Here is a 13167-nt window from a genome sequence, read left to right as displayed (position 1 = left end):
CCATTGTCCCTGTCCTGGGAGTGATGTCCTTGGTGGTGCCTCTCCGTCTGACCTTTCCTTGGTGTAGCTTTGGTATTGCTGTGTTATGAGACTGTCCTCAGGGGTTTGAGACAGCTGTGTTGACCGAGTATTGTTACTGTCTTTTGGGAAGTGTATACCCTTGTCTGCGAGTGCTGTCTGGTTTCACTTGTCAGCCTGTTTGGTCACTGCTGAGGCATTCTGGGTGTTTCTGGTATATTTGGCCAAGTTTGCTTTCCTATGTTCTGTCTAGGCCTACTATGGGTAGGCAGGGAGCAGATCTTTTCCCACAATTGGTGAACATGCATGAGTTGATAGCACAATTCTTAATCCCTTCCTTCACTTTGCTGATAATTAAGAGTAGACTTGATGGCGTGGTAATTGGCTAGATTGAATTTGTCCTGTATTTCCTGAGCAAGACTGTTGAGTGATTTCCCATTATGGTTGGGTAATGCTGGTGTTGTAGTTGTACCTGAACAGCTTGGCTAGGGACATAGCTACCTCTGGAACACAATGTATTGACTCTATAGCATTGATGTTATCAGGACCATAGACTTTGCTCAATCCATTGCACACTGGCATTTCCCACGTAGTGAGCAGAGTTTGCTGAAAACTGGCATTTGTGAAGCAGAGGACCTCAGGAGGAGCTGAGATGGATCAAGAAGTCTCAAGGTGATTGTGATTGCAATGAGAATGTTTGTGGAATCTTGTCCTTAAATTAATTGTTTAATGATCCACCATCATTTTTGAAAGATGGCTCGAGCTTTTCGTTATGGGATTTTTCGGATTAGCCTTAGTAACACTGACTGAGAGAGAAATATTGGCCAGGACTCTGGGACAGCATCCTTTGCTGCTTTTCCAATGGTACCAGGCCAAAATAAACTTTTAAGTCTACCTGAGAGGGCAATGAGGGTACAGTGAGTCAGAAAGACTAGAGATATTGCAGCCCTGCTTCAAACCAGCACTGAATGCAACAGGACAAAGACGTGTTTGACACCCAGTATCTTGATGTATTTATGAATTGACATAGTGCAAGCAGATTTGCAGTATTCACAGATTTTTATTGAATTTCTGGCTGTGGTTGATGTCTTCTGTGAATTAAGGCTATCTTATGTACACAGGTGAGGTGAACAGTCAATCCTTGCTGATACATCTAAAGATATTGTTCCATGGACACTGTCTGCTTTGCCTCTGAGACACAGCCCACTGGCAGCCTTCACTTATTCACAGCACAGAGATTGCTGCAGTTCATACTTGGATAGATCTTCACGGACACATGCACCCACTGAACAATTACACTGGAGTGCAGTTCTGATGGTTCCACAGACAATGAAGGCATGTTGGCACTATACAAGAGCTCAGTCCCCCCCATTCCTGTTCTCCTCTGACTTTTATATGTGAACATCTTCACCCACTGCAGTGTCAGAACAAGGGCATAAACATACTTTCCCTGCTCCCACATCCTATTCCCAGCCCAGCCTTGCTGAAGCCATTTTTAGCAACCCGATCGCATGAGAGATGAGCTAAACTCGGAGGCCCTCCGGGGTACTGTATGTATCAGTGATGCACATTTACTGTCGAGCTTTGGTGAGAAAATGGTGATAGTTTTATTCCCATTTGTGTCTGTGTGTGTGTGTGTGTGTGTGTGTATGTAACCTTTCATTGTCCTTGTTATTCCAGGCCTACAGAACGTTCTGCCTGTGCACCTACGGGAACGGTTTGTTGAAGCTGCTCTCAGTTACATCGCCTGTAACTCGGAGGGCAGCTTCATCTGCAAAAACCATGACTGCTGGTGCCAGTGTACACCCAAGTACCCAGAGTGTAACTGTCCTTACATGGATATCCAAGCCTTGGAGAACAGCCTGCTGTGGGTAACAGACACCTGGACCAACTACAACAAAGAGTTTGAAGCGTCAGGTGAGCTGGAATAATTCTTTCTCCTTCTAATGGTTTGCAATAGCATTTGTATGAATGCACATTGAGGGCAGTGGAGGGGGCAATGTACAATATTTGACAATTAATTGTGAATGGAGAAATTAATTGTGCCTGCCTTCATCTTCATATTATGCCAAAGTGGATAGTATTGTATTTATTTCTCTCCAATCCTAATCCTGCAACTTGTCCAATACCAGAGGCCGCACTCTTTGAAAATACTCAGCAAGCATCATTCCCACTCCCATGTTGCTATGAATCATGTCATTTTTTTGGAAATGAACCTTGAGCCAATTATTCATCTGGGTTGTGCAGTTTAAAGAGTTAATCCAAATAGAACTGGGTAAACAGATTTGAGTAAGGTTGAAAAATTTAAGTTGAATTTCAATTGGTTTCCTTGGGTTTAAGTTGGTTTCCTTGGGTTGGTGACATTATTTCCTGCAGTGAGATCATTTCCTGTGGTGATGCCATTTCCTGTTCTTTTTCTCAGTGGTGGTAAATGGGATCCAAGTCACTGTGTTTGTTGATAGAGTTCCTGTTGGAATGCCATGCTTCTAGGAATTCTCGTGCGTGTCTCTGTTTGGCTTGTCCTAGAATGGATGTATTGTCCCAGTCGAAGTGGTGTCCTTCCTCATCTGTACATAAGGATACAAGTGAGAGTGGGTCATGTCCTTTTGTGGATAGTTGGTGTTTATGTATCCTGGTGGCTAGTTTTCTGCCTGTTTGTCCAATGTAGTGTTTGTTACAGTTCTTGCACGGTATTTTGTAAATGACATTAGTTTTGCTTGTTGTCTGTATAGGGTCTTTCAAGTTCATTAGCTGCTGTTTTAGTGTGTTGGTGGGTTTGTGGGCTACCATGATATGAAGGGGTCTCAGTAGTCTGGCAGTCATTTCTGGCAGTCATTTTGAGATGCTTCTTAAAAGAGCATCTCATCATTGGGGTATCTAACCCTGGGTTGTTGAATATCTGGAGGTTTATTTCAATGGCCTCCTGTCTCCAAACACTGCACTCATTCACATGACCCTTTATCTCTGGTCTAATACTTCTATACCTAATAAACAAAACTATTCAAAATGAATCAATGAAAAATAATTTGTTTTCATGTTATTGTATCACTTTCCTTCCAATCTATCTCAGGAGGTTTAAGTATTCAATGAAAGACATTCTGGGATAATCCTGGGTCATTGTCAAACGCTACTCAAGTGTGGAATTCAAACACTTACCATCCCTTGGTTTGTTTCAGAATAAAAATTATATTGTATTGTTTTAACTGTGACAATGCATCTGATGAGACTGTTTAACCTTTGAAAGAATTTGCCAGGTCTGATAATAAAATGGAGGTTGACCAATGTCAGTTTGGATACAGATATCTGAGATTAAGTTGTATGTCAAGATACAACTCTTAGTTCTGAAAGTCTGGCAAGAGCGATAAATCCATTCTCTGTGCAAGGCACCAAAGGTATTCAGAATGTACGCAAAAAAAATGCATTGCTGTTTGATTTTGTAAAGAGCTTGGATGGTCACATTCTGTCCATCAGTAATTTTTAAGTAGGGCAAGAGCAGTTTGCATCAATGTTGGGCGACAGTTGAGAGTGATGACTCTATATTGCTGGTAATGCAAACTGTCAGTTGATTCCATTTATCACAGAGATGGGGCTTTTATTGCTAAACACTTACGATGATTATTCAACACAATCTCAAAATCTGACATTGAATTTCTCTGATGTGGACATAGTTTTGAAGATTATTAAATGCCTCTAGCACCTGTTAGTGATGTGAGATCTCATGAGACATAGACCGCAAATTTGGACATGCCCCAAAACAGGAATGGAATTGCAATGCATGACTAACTGGGTGAGTGTCTTTTTCTCTTGAAAAATAAAGGTGGACTGGTGACCTAATTGATGTCATTGAAATTAAGAAACATTGTGATGGGACATTTCCCTCTTGTAAGGAAAAGCATAAAAGGAGGCCATTAACGTAAGATAGAATTCAATAAAGAATTCAGAAGAAACCTTTTAATCCAAATTGTGGTGTGAGCATGGAGATTTCCCACAATGGAAGCTGGGAGAGATGACTGAATGATTGAAGAGAATAAAGCAGGTGCATTTCAGGGGAGGCTAAACAAGTATAAGAAAGAAGATAGTAGATGGTTACAATGATGGATGATAAAAAATGGGAGGAGGTTAAGTGCAGCATAAATACTGGTATGGCCTAATTGGGCTGAATGGCCTGTTTATGTGTTGTATTAGTATTTTTGACCAACCTGTTCAGAGATGCACCTCCCGAGTGGATGGGACTTGAGCCTTCTAGCTGAGAGGTAGAGATATTACCGCATTGCCACAAGAGCCTATTTCTGTGCCATATATGTCAAATTCCACATTACCTACACCTGCTACTTCTGATGCAGGCAGGACACAAAGTGAAGTCCACTGAAGTTTAATGATGGCTACGTGAGCCAGTGTTTTTGACTACAGGCTGCAGCAGGGTCTCAGGGTTTGTGTGACAGAAGCATCATTTTCAGCTAGTCAACACTGCTTAGAGCCAAATGAAAACAGAAAAGCGCTGGAACCTCTCAGCAAGTCTGGCAGCAGTCGCAGAGAGCAAAACAAAATCAACACTTCGAGTTGAATGAAACTCTTCTTCTGATGACACGGTTTATTTTGCTGAAAAATCTTAACTCTTTTTCTCCCTCCACACATACTGCCAGACATGTTGCTTTTTCTGTTGTCATTACAGGTGCCTGGCTTCCAGAGTTTTTCCTTTACTACTTAAAGCCAGCCTGCACTTATTAATTAGGAGGTGTTTTCCAACTGGAGTAGCTACTGAAACTAGTTGTGGAAGAGAGAAATGCGAGTGAATTGAGTGCAAAATTAGAGCAGAGCAGAAAGTATTCTATACGGTTATTTGATGCTGTGTTGCATATTGATTGAGAGGAGAAGAGAGATGCTCTACTAATGCAAAGCCAGAAATCCCTCCTGACCAATTCTGAGAAGGCAGTAGAAGCAGCTGTCCAGGCACATGATGCTCAGTGTCCTGGGTCAAACAGTTAAGGTTAGTGAAGTCATCTTGAAATGCGAAATCCCACACCAACAACTTTGTGCACTGCTCAAAGCACCACACTTCAATAACCTCCATCAGTCAGAGACCCATCAAAGATTCTCACCACAACACCACACACCTCAACCTTCACACCCGCATTCCATAGCTTACACACATTGTTGGGTATTGGAAGATGACAATCATATTAACTAAAAAGTTTCCATTACTTTCACTGACATTCCTAACTCTCTCTTGCAGGTCAAAGTGGCACATGACTACAGGCAGAAACAGCATGCTTTCATGGTCATGGTCACCAGCTCAGAAAATGATCTGCACATCCTCTGAAGTATAGCTTAGAGATGGGATCTGCACATGCTGAGTAGGGAACAAGGGTAACATCGTGCTGGAAGAGGAGGATTGTGCATAGATAAAGGGGCAGTAATTGGCTGGATTAGACTTAAATTTTACTGTACTCAAGGACAAAAGTTTAGGTGAACAGTGAATAGTGTATACTGTCACCACACAAGGCACCATCTTAAGTAGAAGTGTCTAGGTACAGAATCTTAAGAACAAGATAGAAAGAAAGAACAAAGTTACACATTGCAGTAATTCTTAGTATTAAGTCGAAAAATAAGGAAATAAAGCTCAAAGTCAAATATTTCAGTCTTTTGAAAGTGCTTTCTAAGGAGAAACCTGAACAATTGAGATGGGAGGCTACAATATTGTAGGTGTACTAGAACAGCTCGGTTGGCGTATGCTTGCTCTCGAGCATAAGTCTTCACAGCACTGCTGGGATTTCATCAGATCCATAGTATTTGCTGTTCCCAGTGCTTTCAGCATGAAGTGAATTAAATGGTTGAAGAGTAGCATCAATGATGATGGGTCCACCCGTTGTTGCCTGACTTAGCTAAGCTTGATCACAAGTGCTAGATGTTTGTGAGGAGCGCTTTATCGGGTTAAATGGGCAGAGTGTATCGATGTCACTTCCAAGCAATCTGTCCAGTTGTTTAATGCAAGCGTGGGACTAGCTAGGCCTTTTCAGAGACTAGTTATGAATCAGTAACATTGTGATGGATCTGGAGGCACACATAGAACAGATCAGATAACGGCAGCAGGTTTATTTCCCATGGGAACATGAGAAAACAATTGTATTCCTTTTTTTTAATCAACATTCTATTAGTTTCGTGATCATTGTGACGAAGACTGGTTTCTTTCATTAGGTTGCTTAATTAATTGAATTAAAGTTTCACCATTCATTCTGGTGGGACTTAAGCTTGTATCACCAGATATATTATCACTCCGATATTTTTCTGTATCCAGTTGGTTTGGAATATGGAGCCTCAGTGACCTCTGTTATGCAAGAGTACATGATAAACTGGAAAATAGTTCAAATGTCACCTACCAGCCTGGAAAGATTTAGCCTCATAAATTTTTATCCTCATAGACACTTTCTCGTCCATTTTTAATACAGTCCTGCACTGAAGCAGGTTATGGATCAGACCAAACCCCCTCAAAATATTTGGAATATAGTCGACACCTTATTTTTTTTTTCTTACATTCAAGGTAAATGTAAGATGCTGCATTCTAGATGCAATTTGATTGGTCACTTTACTGGTTTTAAACCAAATAAACTTTATTCATCCATTATAATTAAAATACAACTAAATAAAGAAGGAATTGGATTAACCTAACTCTGGGAAAACGTAACAGAATAATAGATACAATGACTATTACAAATTAACTGTTGCAATATAGGAACATCCCATTACACACCCTTGGCAAAAGGCAAATTCAGAAAATAGATTGACTTCTAAATCTGGTAGCAGGTACAGAAACCCCAGCTTTTGGCTGTGACTGAAAGAGGTGCAAAAAATATTTTTTACCCCTTCAAGAAGTCAACAGCAACCACTGCTAAATCCTAAACGTGAAATCCCTGGGCCTATAGTTGGGAGCCTGATCACTCCCATTCAGACTGTTTCTATGTTCCAACTTTTAAAAAGACGCCCAAGGCTTCACATAGAGTCAGAAAGAGATGTATAGCATGGAAACAGACCATTCAGTCCAGTTTGTCCATGATATCCCAACCCAATCTAGTCCCACCTGCCAGCACCCAGCCCATATCCCTCCAAACCCTTCCTATTCATATACCCATGCAGATGCATTTTAAATGTTGCAATTGTACTAGACTCCACCACATCCTCTGGCAGGTCATTTCATACATGTACCACCCTCTGCATGAAAAGGTTGCCCTTAGGTCTCTTTTATATCTTTCTCCTCTCAACCTAAACCTATGTCCTCTAGTTCTGGTCTCCACTACCCAGGGAAGAGGCTTTGTCTATTCACCCGATACATGCCCCTCATAATTTTGTCAACCCCTATAAGGTCATCCTTTTGTCTCTGATGCTCCAGGGAAAACAGTCCCAGCCTGTTCAGTCTCTCCCCATTGCTCAAATCCTCCAACCCTGGCAACATCCTTGTAAATCTTTTCTGAACCCTTCAAGTTTCACAACATCCTTCCAATAGGAAGGAGACCAGAATTGCATGCAATATTCCAAAAGTGGCCTAACCAATGCCCTGTACAGCCACAACATGATCTGCCAACTCCTGTACTCAATACTCTGACCAATAAAGGAAAGCATACCAAATGCCTTCTTCACTATCCTATCTACCTGCGACTCCACTTTCAAGGAGCTATGAACTTGCACTCCCAGGTCACTTTGTTCAGCAACACTCCCCAGGATCTTAGCATTAACTGTATAAGTCTTGCTAACATTTGCTTTCCTAAAATGTAGCACCTCGCATTATTCTATATTAAACGCCATCTGTCACTTCTCAGCCCATTGGCCCATCTGATCAAGAACTGTTGTAATCTGAGGTAACCTTCTTCGTTGTCCACTACACCTCCAATTTTGGTGTCATCTGCAAACTTACTAACTGGACCTCTTCTGCTCTCATCGAAACCATTTATATAAATGAGGAAAAGTAGTGAACTCAGCACTGATCCTTGTGGCACTCCACTGGTCACAGGCATCCAGTCTGAAAAACAACCCTCCACCTCCACCCTGTATCTTCTAGCTTTGAACCAGTTCTGTATCCAAATGGCTCATTCTCCCTGTATTCCCTGAGATCTAACCTTGCTAACCAGTCTCTTGTGGGAAACTTTTTTGAATGCCTTACTGACGTCCATTTGGATCACGTCCACTGTTCTGCTCTCATCAATCCTCTTTGTTACTTCTTCAAAAAACTCAATCAAGTTTGTGAGACATAATTTCCCACAAACAATGTCACGTTGACTATCCCTAATCAGTCCTTGCCTTTCCAAATACATGTAAATCCTGTCCCTCAGGATTCCTCCAACAACTTGCCCACCACTGACATCAGGCTCACTGGTCTATAGTTCTACTTACCACCCATCTTATTTATTTTCTCATAGATTGCTCTTCATCTCTCCCCCAACCTCTCTCTCTAAATGAAACCAGGACAAAACACACCTCTTAAAACCACAGCACTGCTCCTCGGATGCTGCCTGAACTGCTGTGCTCTTCCAGCACCAATAATCCAGTATCATCACAGCCTATGGCTATGGTTGCAACAGGTGGCAGATGTCAGTGAAGACATTCTTAGTGAAAATGAAACGCGCAATTACTCATTGAGATTCAAGTCTGAGAATTTGGCCCTGCCCTTCCCCTTCAAGCAGCTTGACCTATTTCACGCCATCTCTGCTCATTCTCATAGTAGGGCTGTCATCCAAAGTGTGGGGGGGGTGGGGGAATGTTCCACTGCATTGACATCTGAGAGCAAACAGTTCATGCTGAATTCTTTAGTTAAAACAAAATCCTTCAGCAGACGTTGCACAACCAAATACTTCCCACAATTAAAGTTACTGTTAGTAGAAATAAAGAAGCAACTAACCTGAAAGTGGATGCAGAGATGTCAAATGAGCTCTCATCTGTCTGAGATTGGAAAAGGACCATAGCAGGAGTGTTTAACTCAAATTTGTTAGAGCTGCCATAAATTCCGTTTTGTGCTGATTGACGTCACAATGTCTCAACTATGCATACTTCTGACAAGTGCTCCCAGCTTGCAGGCTAACACATTTGCTGAAATATTACCCAGTGCAACTTGCACCAGAAGTCTGTGTGCACAATGTGGGTGGAATTTCAGAGCAAAAACAGTGCTCTTAGCACTGAGAAAAGCCAAACTTGAAGCAGCTAAATTTGGTGGTCATAAATCTTAATGCTATGTTCTACATTATGTTTGCCCATGCTCATCATTTTATTTTCATAAAAAGCTCAGCAAACCCAATGGAATTTTCATGTCATCAACAAACCACTTGTGCAGCAGAACAATCATGAACAGTATGATCTTTTAAGACATTTGCTGATCACTTTTTCTGGCAGTGTGACATTCTCAGCTTGAAGCCTAGCAATTTTGTTAATTATTCCTCCCTTTATTTCTTTGACTTTCAGAAAGAGCCAATTTGTTTCCTTGCCAAAAAGCAGAAGCCAACTATACTTAAACAAGTTACAATTTACAGGCTTTCAAAAACCTGATGTTGCAACACTTTTCAAATTATTTGGATAAATGCATAATCTATTTAATTTTAGCTTTAGTCTTTACCCTATAGAAGGCCACACACATTAGTTAAGTTAATATGTGTGGACATTATCATGCAGCAGTATATCGAAAGACTTATGTATTTGTGCAGCTATATACTCTGTCTGCAATTTCCACAAAGTCAGACTTTCCTCTCAAACAGTTTGAAAATCATTTGCATGGATGCAAGTTTGTTCGCTGAGCTGGCAGGTTCGTTTTCAGACGTTGTGTCACCATACTAGGTAATATCATCACTGACCCTCCGATGAAGCACTGGTTTTAGTGACCCACCTAAACACATAAAAAGCGGGTCACTAACACCAGCGCTTCACCGAAGTCTCACTGATGATATTACCTAGTATGGTGACACAACATCTGAAAATGAACCTTTCAGCTCAGTGAGCAAACTTGCATCCAGATCCTCAACCTGAGCTACAAATCTTCTCAAAACTCAATAATCATTTGTGTTTCAACCATTGGTGCCATATCTCATTCCTTGCATTCTCTATCCCACCAAATAGATGCACATTTTCCTTTTAGGTATGAGAGCAGTAAAGATTGAGGATAAATTTATTCTTAGAAATTTTATCCAGCTAAACATTCACTTTGCAACCATGGCCATACATAGTCAGAAAGAAAGTAAGAATCATCACTTATGTTGTGCCTCACACACCAGTGGGATATAGCACTGTCCATTCAGTTTTTAAATTGCATTAAGCAATGTTTCAGATCTTTTTGATTAAATACTACATTCAGACAACTATTTCTCTATTGCTACAATTTTTTATTTGCTTATGTCTGAAACAATCAAGCCATTCCCTTAAGTCAATCAATAGACCTTTGCAATCACCTTGCTCCACAGTATTGCCCTTTCCTCCTTGTTGTCATCTTTTCTATTGCCACCTTGAATCTTTGTTTTTCTCCCTGCCACTCATTGCCCACTTTCTCCCACTCCCCAACAATCTTTCTGTCCTCTTCCTGGCATTGTTCTTTCCCCCAGCCATCAACTGCCAATCCTATCCACCTCCCTTACACCCAAGCATGCCCATTCCAGCCTTTCCCCCACCACTCTGGTTCCACTCTCAGTCATATCCATCCCACCTATATCTCATATCACACTGGTCAGTTTCCCTCCCCTCCCCTCCGTCTTTTCTCTCCAAGCTGCTTCCTCCATCCCGGTCATTTTCCTCTTAATACCATGACTCTCCCCTTGCTGTTACTTCCTACTGCTGCATATTGTAAACAGAAACTCCTGTTCAAGCTAGAACTCCAGTCTTGCTATGTAGCAGCCAGGCTCCTTTTTGGTAGCCATGAGCATATGTGGAAGGTAGAGGGGAACATTGTCTGAGGGTTTTCATCAAAATGTGATAACATATAAATTGTTTCCTAGAATATCTCTGAAATGAGTTGCCATGACACTCTAATCTTCAAGTTTGCAAGAGTTTCGCGATCTTTCCTTCCAAAATTGTTGGTTTACTTTGATTCAACACTCAGAAACATTTCCCAGTTTGGTTTTTTTGGAAATGTTATTGATACCTGTACAGAATAGATGTTCTTTTGCAGAGTGGACATCGTCTCCTCGGACTCCTGAGTAATCCATGTTTTATCTGACTCTCCACGCAGGTGAGTTCAAGATTTTCCTGAAGAAGTTGCCGACTGAGTATTTCCTGAACTCTTCGGCTCTCCTGCATCTGTGGACAATGGACCGCAGTATCCAGCGTCGCTATGAGCAACTGGAGGCCAGCTTAAAGGGACTCTTCAATAAGGCGCAGAAGACCGTCCGCAAACTCTTCAGCCTAAGTAAGCGCTGCCAGAAACAACCGAAATTCGTCCTTCCCAGAGAAAGGTACAGGATATTCACACACAACAACATCTAGTTATTAAAATACTCTTCCATTTGAGACCTGAATGACAAGGCTTGGCACTGCAGTGTGATTGGCTTAATGTATGGCAAGACCGTTGGGAATGCATGAGTGATGTAGGGGAATGCACATTTTCTTTGACAGGGTTATGATACAGCAAAATGTATTGAAGCTCAAAGGTGTTTATGATTTTTGTAGTTATCACTGTACCTTAATTCCTATCATTGACAGCAATCGTAAATATGCAATAATGATGAGTAGATTGGGCCTACACTTGCTGAAACACAGAAAATAATTAGTGGTGACCTTATTGAAACATGTAAGAATCTTAGAAGACTTGACAGGGCAGATGCGAGTAAGGTTTGCTTCGTTTTGTGAGAGAGTCTAGAACCAGAGGGCAAAATCTGAGAGCAAAGGGTTCCACATTTAATAATGAAAAGGAACTTCTTTTCTCAGTGAGAAGTGAATCTTTGAAGTTCTTTACCACAGAGAGATGTCGAGGCTGGGTATTTAAACATATTCAAGGTTAAGATGAATAGTTTTTTTAATCAGTAAGAAAAAAGTAGGAAAATGGAGTTGAGGATTATCAAGTCAAATATGATTTCACAGAATGGTGGAGCATTCTCGATGTGCTGAATGTCTTATGGAATTAACTATCAGTAACAACAGTTACATACATACCTGATGAAACGCAACCTGCAAATTCAATCCATCACACATTTTGAGCTTGAGGGGATGGACTTTCGTAAGCCTTGTCAAACACAAGTATCTATTCTAACAGCCCTCTGTAAACCTTTCATTCACTCAGGCTTGGTAAGAATCCATACATTTCATGGTCATTTCTTACCTAATTAGCAGGATTTTAACCAAGATTGCACCCCATAATGTGACTTATACCTTTTAACAGCAGGAGATAGTGGTGTGATGGTAATGTCACGAGGATGATAATCCAGAGACTATTATTCGAAGGGCATGGGTTTAATTCCACCACAACAGCAATGAAATTCAAATTCAATTCATAAAATCTGGAATTAGAAGCTCACCGAGCTGCAGCTAATGAAATTTGTGGCCTTGTTGAATGTAATCAATGCTGAAGGGAATTAAAACAAATTTCCTGGCTGGCATTAATGATCGTATCGAAAGGGCAAACAAAGTTCAGCACATTTAAATGTGAGGAAGTATATTTTGTTTTGAAGAATAGGGAGGTCACATTATTTGAAAGGTGCAAGTCTCGGTGTGGGAAAAGAATAGAGGCAATGGGATTTTGGACTACAACTACATCAGCTACTAAAAGTTGTACAACGCCAAAAATTGTACAATGCAAATATAAAGTTTATTTCTCGGGTATAGAATTGAAAAGTAGAGAAGCTGAGCTAATCCTGCGTTGAAACCGAGTTACTCTGCACTTGGAACACTACATGTAGTTTTAATCGCCATATTATAAATAGAATGTAGGAGCACCAACAAGGTTCAGAGACCATTTGACAGACGTGTGTGAGTATACATATCAGGAAAAGGAAGGGACAGGCTGAATCACTTCTTTTACCCTGAGAAAAGGTGGCGTGGGTAACAATAAAGGCATTAAAAAGATAAAAAAGGTGGTGTGAAAATGTTTGTGAGGAAGAGCATAACTATGGGCCATCAATGTAAGATAGCCCCCGAGAAATCCAATTGCGGTCTTGCTAAAGCACAGAAGGAGGCCATTCAGCCCATCAT

The 13167-nt window shown here is 41.0% G+C and overlaps 1 protein-coding gene across 5 annotated transcripts in view; it reads left to right on the top strand.

The window, feature by feature from the left end:
• The window catches only part of brinp2 (BMP/retinoic acid inducible neural specific 2), a 179298-nt gene that overhangs the window by 127894 nt on the left and 38237 nt on the right, over window positions 1-13167 (top strand). For all 5 annotated transcript variants that reach the window (XM_043700021.2, XM_043700020.2, XM_043700019.2 and 2 more), the window contains 2 exons: window positions 1699-1935; window positions 11213-11435. In XM_043700021.2, the coding sequence (XP_043555956.2) occupies window positions 1699-1935; window positions 11213-11435 (460 nt within the window). The remainder of the gene's footprint in view (window positions 1-1698; window positions 1936-11212; window positions 11436-13167) is intronic.

This window comes from Chiloscyllium plagiosum, unplaced genomic scaffold (genome assembly GCF_037043375.1).
Source record: "Chiloscyllium plagiosum isolate Xiang-an unplaced genomic scaffold, Cpla_swu_hap1 HiC_scaffold_9, whole genome shotgun sequence".
NCBI lineage: Eukaryota > Metazoa > Chordata > Chondrichthyes > Orectolobiformes > Hemiscylliidae > Chiloscyllium > Chiloscyllium plagiosum.
This window is presented reverse-complemented; position numbering and strand designations above follow the sequence as displayed.